The sequence below is a fragment of the Schistocerca gregaria genome, chromosome 5, assembly GCF_023897955.1.
Source record: "Schistocerca gregaria isolate iqSchGreg1 chromosome 5, iqSchGreg1.2, whole genome shotgun sequence".
Classification (NCBI taxonomy): Eukaryota; Metazoa; Arthropoda; class Insecta; order Orthoptera; family Acrididae; genus Schistocerca; species Schistocerca gregaria.
Genome location: NC_064924.1, coordinates 259546225 through 259557168, shown reverse-complemented (window position 1 = coordinate 259557168; position 10944 = coordinate 259546225). Strand labels below are relative to the sequence as shown.

The 10944-nt window shown below is 40.5% G+C and overlaps 1 protein-coding gene across 1 annotated transcript; it reads left to right on the top strand.

The window, feature by feature from the left end:
- The first annotated feature begins 2011 nt into the window (after positions 1-2011).
- LOC126273133 (ejaculatory bulb-specific protein 3-like) lies at positions 2012-7015 on the top strand. Its single transcript, XM_049976589.1, has 2 exons — positions 2012-3420; positions 6771-7015. Exons 1-2 carry the CDS (start codon positions 3153-3155, stop codon positions 6959-6961), a joined length of 459 nt encoding a protein of 152 aa, XP_049832546.1. The 5' UTR covers positions 2012-3152; the 3' UTR covers positions 6962-7015.
- The last annotated feature ends 3929 nt before the right edge of the window (positions 7016-10944 follow it).

Here is a 10944-nt window from a genome sequence, read left to right as displayed (position 1 = left end):
TTCATCTCTGACCATACTTGGGATGGAAGGCAAAACTCCGGCTAAAATGCTCACAGACAAGGGAAGTAAAAGAAGAACTCCAACAGGATCTCTGCATACTAAACAGGATGGTGAAGAGGAGTTGCAGAAAAGATAAGAGAACTTTCATCAGAAGTCTCGCAGCTAAGACGGAGGCAGCAGTTAACAGAGGCGATAACAAGACACTATTTAACATCACACGGAAGTTGTCAAATTAGAAACTTGGGGATGATATGCCAGTTAGGGACAAGCAAGGAAAACTACTCACAGATCGAGAAGACCACGTGCAAAGGTGGAAACAACATTTTGAGAACGTTCTGAAGCTTGAAACTATAGATGACAGCGTAACTCAACTACATATGGATGGAAAAGGACTCTCACAAGATATATCAATTAACTTAGAACCGCCATCCAAAGAGGAAATCGCTAAACCTGTCAAACAGATAAAGAATGGAAAAGCTCCAGTTCTGGACAACATCTGTGCAGAGTAACTTAGAGTAGATTCCAGTATAACACAGAAATTATACATCTACTCCCGACAGCCAAATGAATGAATGAAAAAGCACCAAATTATTGGAACAGACGCTTGCTCATCAACTTCCCCAAGGTAGGAGACCTAACTGTTTGTCATAATTGGAGAGGTGTCACCCTACTGTCAATCCCAAGCAAGATCCTCTCGCGAATAATCCTAAATAGAATAAAGAATATATAGACATGAAAATAGGAAGAGAACAAGCAGGATTCAGGTAAAAACCTTAAGAATAATAGCTGAGCATTCATACAAATACCAGTCACCGCTTTGCATGCTGTTTGCAGATTTCTACAAGGCCTTCTTCAGTATAATTACGAGTAGAACAAAAATATGGAGCTCACTGCAAACGTTTGGAATTCCCAAGGAAATAACTGTTCTTGTCAAGTGAATGTATGAAAAATACACGTGCCAGGTTCAATATCAATGTCTGATTTCAGATCCAATAGCAGTGAAAACAGGAGTTAAGCAGAGCTGCGTGCTCTCACCGATACTATTTAGCATAGTACTGAATCTTGTAATGGCGCAAGCAACGAATAATGTGAGAGGAATAAAATGGAGCAATGAAACACATCTAGAGGACCTAGATTTTGCAGATGACCTTTGCCTTCTGTCCCACAGCCTCAACGACATGAATAAGAAAGAACAACATATGAAATCCGCTGCGAAGTTGGTTTGCAAATTAATGCCCCAAAAACAAAAGACATGCGGGAAAAAGAAAGCAACAGCGTATAACTTAAGCTTGGGTGCCAGATAATCGAAAGGGTGGATAAGTTTTGCTACCATGAAAGCATGATTATGGTGGTGCAACAAAGGTCATTAATAGCCGCATCAACAAAGCCAAAGGCGGTTTTACAACTCTCCGCTCTATCTGGGGATCGAAAGACATAACACTGAGAACCAAATTGCGGATATTTGAAAGTAATACATATGGATGTGAAACATGGAAAGTGACAAAACAGGTAATTCATAAGCTGCAGACATTCAACAACAGATGGCTGAAGAACATCCTGGGGCTACGGTGGCCAAATGTCATCTCTGGGAAAGAACGAGCCAGAAGCCGACTGAGCTGCAAATAAGAAGCAGGAAGTGGAGATGGTTAGGACATCCGCTTATGAGACCAAATGAACACATTGCGAGGGAAGAACTTCGTCGAATCCCGCAGGAACGACGGGGACGACGCAGGCCCAGAATGACATGAAGACCATCAGCTGGAGCATGAGGTCAACAGCAAGGAACAGGGTGGGAAGAAGTGAAAATACTTGCAGAAGACACAACAAGATGGCGATCCTTTGTTGCAGCCCCATGCTCCACATAAGGAATTAAAGGAATTAGTAATAACATAAGAATAATAGCAAAGTTTGGAAATATATGCGGTAATATCCACTGAAAGCTATACAATAAGGCCAGGCAGTTCACAAGGATAAACTTTTATAAAACCAAAGTTCTTCCAGCTCTGTAAGTCACCGAGAGCTGGATTCAAACCAATACAGCAATGAGTAGAATACCGAGCGTACGAATGAAATTCTTGGAAAAAAGTACGCTATTACCTGTAACTGGAACTTGTGCTACGAACGATCCAAGTGGACAAAGAGACACAGAATGAACAGAAAATTGTGTAAAGATGATTTGTTACTGTGATCAGACTAACCAATAAACTACAGAAGGAGGAGAAAAATGTAGAAAGGACAAGTTCACAAACTCACAAAGCAGTAGAGGGTAACTGCGTGAAAAAGAAACTTATAATCTTGTCTTTATTTTCGTACTGTTCTTTCAATTTTAGACTGAATTTCATAATGTCGATGATTTGGAAAAGCAGGGACAAAATCAATACGCACAATAGAAAAAAATGAAGTGATAGAAGACTCACAGGCTAGCGACAAAGAAAAAAAAATAATAAACTGATCTACGTTCGCAGCTCTGGTAGTGTTTTAACTGAAAAGTATTTGGTAACTTTAACGGATCAATTTGGAAACGAAAAAATCTCGATGTGAAATATACAATTAGAAATAAATACGTACAGGACATGATAGTGAGTGAACGGATAAGAAAAAAAATGATCTACTTTCGCAGCCCTGATAGTGTTTTGAGCGAAAAGAATTGGGAACTTTGACGTATCAATTTGGAAACGAAAAAATCTTGATGTCAGATATACAATTAGAAATAAATACGTGCAGAACATGACTGTGGGTGGACGGATAAGTTATATGCTCGGCCGACTTCATATACTCGTAGACTATATAATTTCGAGTGAATAAGAAGTTGCAACGTAAGTTTATCTAATCCTTACAATATCTGGTAACTACGGGAGGAAACGAAGGCAGGACAATAAGTACTCACAACTAACAACTCAACGAGGCTAGTAATACACTATAAAGGCATCTAAACCAGGCCTGAATTGTGGGTAGCAGTATTCAGAGGAGTTACAGCGAAATCAATGAAGATTGACATGCAAGTGAGATGAAAAAATAGCCAGGGAAGTTCCCACCAGAGCAAAGAAATTCGATGCAAACAGAAGGGGAAAAAAACCTGCTGGGTGAGTGACGCAGTGGGCCTCCGCGGACGCGCAAGATGTGCCTTGCGGAGTGGGGGGTCCACCTGCTGCATGTATATATACACGCGCAGAGTACCCGCTTCTGCATCTGAAGTGACCCCACAGACTCACCTCCCAGCAGATATGAAGGCCGCCCTGGTACTCGTCGCGGCGTTAGCCGTCATTGTGGTCGCCGCCGCGGAGGAGAAGTTCACCACCAAGTACGACAACGTCAACCTGGACGAGATCCTCGCTAACGACCGTCTGCTCAACAACTACGTCAAGTGTCTGCTCGAGGATGGGGAAGCCAACTGCACCGCTGATGGCAAGGAACTCAAGAGTAAGTGCTCTGTAGGCAGTTACGACTCTCAGTGCCTTTCCTACTCAGATCACCTCGCATCAGAGGCGCTTTTCCCACAAGTACCACTGACCGTGCCGTACTCACATTCCGAGAGGAGATTATTAAATGTATCTATCTTCAGAGCACCACTGAAAGATGTAAATTGTTTTCATCGTATGTATTCAAAACCTAATCCTTGTCAGTTTAGTCACTACGTTCCGTCTCCCAATCTTCGTCACTTAAGATGTAAACGTGTCTTCATCATAAGTATTCAAAACCAAACCCTTGTCAGTTTAGTCACTACGTTCCGTCTCCCAATCTTCGTCATTTTGTAGATTTTCTGCACCAGTGACACAGAATATTTACTCTTGAGGCGGGCTCTATCCTTCCTTGTCAGGTATTTTGCCTGAAAAATGTTTGTTATCCAATTTGTTATTACCAGGTACTAATATTCCTCATTTCTTTTTCGCTAAAGAGCAGCTTTTATCTCTTTTTAGCCCCTTTCTCATGGTTACTCCCTGGATCAAGGTTATTCAGGTGACTTTCTTGTAATACTTTTTTTTTGTATCTTAGCGTTATCTTTTGCACCGCTTGGTCAATACCAACCTTTGAAGAAAGAACAGGATAGACAGAATCTGGAGGGCATATCTTGAGACTATTTTCACAGTATTAATGATACAGAACCGTCCTAAAGTATGATATGAATGAATGCTATGAAAAATTGTTTCCACTTATGGTTTCACTGTAGGAGATTACTGTTATACAACTCTGTGACAAATAATACTGTGGTTGTCTCCTTTGCCTCAGAAATTTCTTTTTCTGAAAAATCCTCTGTACCTCAAGTCCCTGCTTGGTCGCTACATATCTCCATGGAAGAGAATCTTCCTACTTACGTGGTGAGCATGGGAGCGTGCGTGTATGTTTGTGTGTGTGTGTGCCTGCGGACATTGTAATCAAATTGTAACATGTCATGTTTGAGAGCTACAACTATTTACTTTGCAGTGTTCCAGGCAATATTGATTTTCGCCCGTCATGCGCAATGAGTAAGCTATCGAAGTACATAAGATCGTATTTCGTACTTTAATTTTTGTTGTGATTTACCTTTTTTATTTTACTTACAGACCATAAGTTGTGAGCAGCGACTAGCACCCGAGGAGAAGAGACAACGCAAGGGGCTGTTTTTTTTTCTGTTTTTCGATTTTTTTCAGATTCTAAAGCAGATCCCTAAACCATACTTCCAGAGACAGCAGTGTAAGTAACACTGAAGGCTGTTGTTCCAGGCTGCCGTATGCGTCAAACGTGCCTCCGCCGCCTCACTTCTTTTGGAGTATATATACATTTGTGTGTATGTGTGTGTGTGTGTGTGTGTGTGTGTGTGTGTGTGTGTGTGTGAGAGAGAGAGAGAGAGAGAGAGAGAGAGTCAGAGAGACAGAGAGAACTTGCCAGAGGGGTACCAGCGCGCTGATCGCTATGAAGTATTCAGCGATGCTTCACGAATATAAAGCGACAGTTGCTTCATTACCTTTCTGTTACCTCCTCCCATTTCTGCGGTATCTCTCTAGATTTCTAAAGCAGCGTCATCCTACATTACGTTCTCACAAAATTACCTTTAATATGTCGCCTACATTACGTCTAAAATCAGAAGTACTGCTCAGATTACAGCCGTCCTCTAACGTTTTCCACTCCGGCAGAGAATAAAATCTTTCGTCTCACTTTCAGTTCTTGTACATATGCTCCTCTGTCCGTTAATTCAAAACGATATTAATTCAGCTGATAGGTGAAATCATTAAATTGGAAATAGAAATGCTCCTTTTCTATTCTATACTTTTCGAATACTTGTTCAATAGATCGGTGTTGCCTTTTGTGAACAAATGTCTTGATTACTACAGAATCTGATTCAAGAGTGTAATTTCCTCTCCACCCATTCTTGAATCTCTAGAATTCATATTTTTCGAGGACGCTATACTATTTGAATATTCACCATCTTTTCTGTCAGTCAGTTTTTATTTCGGTTTGTTGTGTCTTTAGTGAGTCATTTCTTCTGTGTCGCGTAAAACTGTGTTTTCAGTTTCATACTTTACCCTTTCAAGCAAAATAACCGCCTTATTTTGTGCTATTTATCTTGTAGATAAGTATTTATCGTTTTTCAGCTGATTAATTTTTTATTTATTTAAATAGTTTAATGCATTTTAGTGATCTACAAAAAAACTATTATAATAATTAACCCATTGTCAATGTTTTCTGTCGAGTCCTGTAACTTAGATTTGTGAGCAGTAGGTTTTAGGTTACCTAAATATTTCTATGAGTTCTTCATAAAGTTCCCATTGGACATTCTCTTTGTCCTGGTAGATTCAAAATCAAGGAACACTTTTGTGTGCAAGTACGACTAGTAATTCACAGTACTTAATCTCGTTGTAATGCAAACAGAGAAATCAAAGCAAGTTCTGTAAACTGTATTACTGTAGTGGAGATGTTAGTGTGGGGAGACGGGGGTCAATGGTAAGATCACTAAAGCGACACCATGATTATAACTGGTTAAAGTATGATTATAACTAGTTAAAGTATTTCAAATGAGAGTTGAACTGCAAGTTGTTTCAATGTATTATGATTGATTAAAAACAGTCTTGACCACAATAAAATATTTTTTTGTGATGGTAACCGGTTTCGGCCAAAATGAGATCATATTCAGAACACTTATACCATGATGGTAGGCGGTGGCGGCGAATGGAGCAGTTGCTCCGTTCTCCACTATCGCCTAATCATGGTATAAATAGTCTGAAGATGGTCACTTTCTGATTGAGACTGGCAGCAGGTGCAAATAAATATTTCACTGTGGTAAAGATCGTTTTCAATCATTTTTAAAGATATTTTAATTTTGACTGATACGTAGAAATCCACAGAAATATTCAAAAGAAATCTATTTGCTAAATACCCTTGTAGGGTAGTTGGTGTCGATTAGGTAACATTAGTTAGAAAGTATTACATATTATCAAAGAAGACAATGTTATACACTGTCTATGTCTGTACGTGGCAAATTCTGTTGCTGAAGTCAATGGATACACAGCATTTACACATGTTTCTAAACTCAGGTCTGAATTACATCAGATTTGAAGTGCAGAGATAATTTCACAGTATAGATTTCCTGAAATTATGATGTGTGTTATAGTAATTATGCTTTAAATAAGATGATGGCGAAAGTTTTTAGGAACAGTAAATAAATGTTGTGTTTCATATACGTAGGAGGTAGCAGGATTGCAAAGAGAGAGCCATTTCGAAGGAGATTTTGTTCTGTTCAGTTCAGATTAGGTTAGCGGCTGCAGCAGGTCACTAAGTATTGTCTTTTCATACAGAAGCCGTCCCTGACGCGCTGAGCAACGAGTGCGCCAAGTGCAACGACAAGCAGAAGGAGGGCACCAAGAAGGTGCTGAAGCACCTCATCAACCACAAGCCCGACATCTGGGCACAACTCAAGGCCAAGTACGATCCCGACGGCACCTACAGCAAGAAGTACGAAGACAAGGAGAAGGAGCTCCACGAATAAACACTGTACTTTCATGTCTATCCTATCTCAAATAAACTATAACTTGTAACTCAACGCATAGTTTTTAATGTAACAATCCCAAAATCACGAAAAAAACAAGAAATAAGGCAGTTTGCTTCGACGAAAAATTTTCAAGATGGCTCCTGAATGTTATTCGACGACTCTGATAGAATGGAAATATGGACCTATGAGTTAGCTGTTTGTATCAAAAGCATGTTGCTTTCGATTATTTTTTCTGATTTATCTGAACCTCATACGATGGCGGACGGGGTAGCTCATTAAGTAAGGGCAATTTCTTTCCTAACCTTTTCCAATTCAGCTCCGTCTCTAACGACATTAAGGTGAATGGAACCACTTCATTACTTTTAGTTATTTATTTTTACGAAGTGGATCCATTTGTGCTATGAGAGTAGGGGACTCATACAGAGAATTCCAGATGGAGACTCGGTGTGGTCTTTGCAAGTGTGCCGCCATTGTATTTATAATGGAGTGTTTAACAGCCTATTGTGGGCCCTAGCAGCTGATGTCTTAAAGAAACGGCTAGGACGTAGTGTATAGTCGTGTACTCTTATATTTCCCCTTGATTATAAGATTTAATGTGTGTTATTAGTTGTTACACACAACACGAACTCGATCATCAGGCTACGTCGTCTGGTAGGAAGAGTAGTAAGTACGTAACTATAATTTAAAATATTTAGTCCTTTTATGTATAAAAGCATGTGTATCGAAGCTCTAAGAGCCCTGTCAAACGAATTTTACATAAATAATTTGATATCGCGGACCTTATAAACATACTAGCAGCTCATTGGGTTAAATCGTTAATTCAGTATGTTTACCTACGCAAGTGATAGGTAATGTTATCTGTCAGTAGTCTATAAGAAATTGTGATATTATGGCTCCCAGAATTGTCTACGTGGAACGATTTTTTTTACAGACATACAATCGATATAGGTCATCAGTATAATTTAAGCTGACTATAGCACTAATTGCATTAGCATAATTCATGTAGAGACCCGGTAAGAAATGGGCACGATGTTGTTTAAGCATACTGAAATCTCTATGAATCACTGAGCTCTACTTTGTAGCCGTATTAGCGACAAGAGAGAAAGAAGCAGGACAACGGTAAACAAGAACATTTTTCTGCATTTACGAGGTATGCAGCTTAGTCTCTTGCACCATGGAGATGGCTTGTCTAGTAATTGCTTGCACTTACACAAGTACATTAATGAGTTTCACAGTTACATTAACTAGGACGACTGGTGTTTTACGGAGTGTGTACTTTGCTAATTGTTGGGAATGCCCTAATGAGAGAAACCTTCTTCCCACAGATTTTGCCCCAAGGCCATGAGAAATAATTGAGGATGGAGATGGTGAATAACGATTCATTCACAGACAGTAAAAGATGTTATGGAAATGCCAAAATTTTGGAAGATATAGTGGAAGTAGCAATTACTGGTATCTTCAAAACGCAACCTACCAGATCAGCAAAGGAAGGAAGACATTTTAAGCAGGCATGTCCAGAGGAAGAAATCTTTGGTTAATAAAAGGACTGTGCTGGTACATAATGTAAACGGAGAACTGATTTCTGAAACTGTCCGTCTGGAGGAAAGCATTCGACGGAGGTAGAAAGCGAACCGTGAATTCTAGGGAAAAAGAAACTCGATGTATTTTAAGTATGGTGCAACAGAGGGAATGAACAGAGATGGCACGAAATGTATAAAGAAAAAACAGAATGTATATTATACGAATGATTTCTATAACAGGCATCCTCAATGGGAGACAGGTGTGATTAGAAACAAACAATGAGTAATTAAAGCAGACAACCAAGTGCATTTGGGATAGCCGCTAAAAGTCTCTCACTGATAGACCCATCTTCTATTCAGCGAGTCAAAGTTGATTTTTTTTAGGCGAACATCCTCTGTACGTGATTCCATAATCAATTTCTGCAATATACAATATTTTTTTCAGATTTTCAACTGTCGACGTATGCCCACGTCTATCTTCTTTTTTCTGCTATGAACGCCCTAAAATATCTCAATTGTGCAGCCTGAATTTTGTCTTTGTTCTTCCTTTTTAAAATCTGTTGATCAGTAATATTTAGGCCACTAGTTCCGGCCATGATTTTGTAGAATTCATTTGTTTCGTATTTCTTAGCTCTCTATAGTGCTGCTTCTAAGGTTTTCCCACTTGATATTGAAATTCTCCTTCTTATACTCTGAAGAGCTAAAGAAACTAGTACACTTGCCAAATATCGTGTAGAGCCTCCGCGAGCACGCAGAAGTGCCGCAACACGACGTGGCATGGACTCGACTAATGTCTCAAGTAGTGCTGCCGGGATATTGGCACCACGAGTCCTGCAGAGCTGTCCATAAATCCGTAAGAGTACGAAGGGGTGGAGATCTCTGTTGAAGAGCACGTTGCAAGGCATCCCAGATTTGCTCAATAATGTTCATGTATGGAGAGTTTGGTGGGCAGAGGAAGTGTTTGAACTCAAAAGAGTCTTTCTGGAGCCACTCTGCAGCAATTTTGGACGTGTCGCGTTGTCCTGCTGGAACTGCCCGAGTCCGTCGGATTGCACACTGGACATCAATGGATGCAGGTGATCAGACAGGATGCTTACGTACGTGTCACCTGTCAATGTCATATCTAGACATATCACTACAACTACACACACCCACACTATTACAGAGCCTCCACCTGCTTGAACAGTCCCCTGCTGACATGCAGGGTCTATGGATCCATGAGGTTGTCTCCATACCCGTACACGTCCATCAGCTTCATACAATTTGAAACGAGACTCGTCCGGTCAGGCAACATGTTTATATTTCTAGTCACGAACAGTCCAATGACGGTGTTGACGGGCTCAGACGAGGCGTAAAACTTTGTGTCGTGTAGTCTTCAAGGGTGCACGAAGAGGCCTTCGGCTTCGAAAGACCATATCGATGATGTTTCATTGAATGGTTCACACGCTGTCACTTGTTGATGCCCCAGCACTGAAATCTGCAGCAATTTGCGGACGGGTTGCACTTCAGTGACACTGAACGATTTTCATCAGTCATCCTTGGTCCTGCTATTGTAGTATCTGTTTCCGCCCGCAATGATGTCAGAGATTTCATGTTTTACCGATTCCTGATATTCACGGTACACTCGTGAAATGGTCGCATGGAACAATCCCGACTTCATCGTTACCTCGGAGATGCTGTGTAACATCGCTCGTGCGCCGACTATAACACCACGTTGAAACTCACTTAAATCCTGATAACCTCCCACTGCAGCAGTAAGCGATCTGACAACTGCACCAGACACTTATCGCCTTATATAGGCGTTGCCGAACGCTGTGCTGTGTTTTGATTATTCCATGCCTATACTGGTTTCTTTGGCGCTTCAGTGTATTTAATATATTTTTCGATCCTGTTGTACCAAACACCCTGGATATCGAATCAATTAGCCTGTTATGGCATCCGACGATTAGTTTAAATCTCTCTTGTGTGGTTCCTATGCACGACACAGCTTAGTTTTCAGGTATGGAGAGCATGTTAAGGAATGACCTTCTGTTACATGAAGTAATCCACGAAATTGAATGACTCAAATGTTAAAATCTGTTGTCGCACTTCTTACAATAATAATTGACTTTATTATTCTCGCAGGGGAATAGATCCATTGGTGTTGTGGTCTCCAGTCCTCAGACTGGTTTGATGCAGCTCTCCATGCTACTCTACCCTTTGCAAGCTTTTTCGTCTCCCAGTAACTACTGCAGCCTACATCCTTCTGAACCTGCTTAGTGCATTCATCTTTTGGTCTCCCTCTACGATTTTTACCCTCCAAGTTGCCCTCCAATACTAAATTGGTGATCTCTTGATGCCTCAGAATATGTGCTACCAACCGATTCCTTCATCTAGTCAAGTTGTGCCACAAACTCCTCTTCTCCCCAATTCTGTTCAATAGCTCCTCATTAGTTATGTGATCTACCCATCTAATCTTCA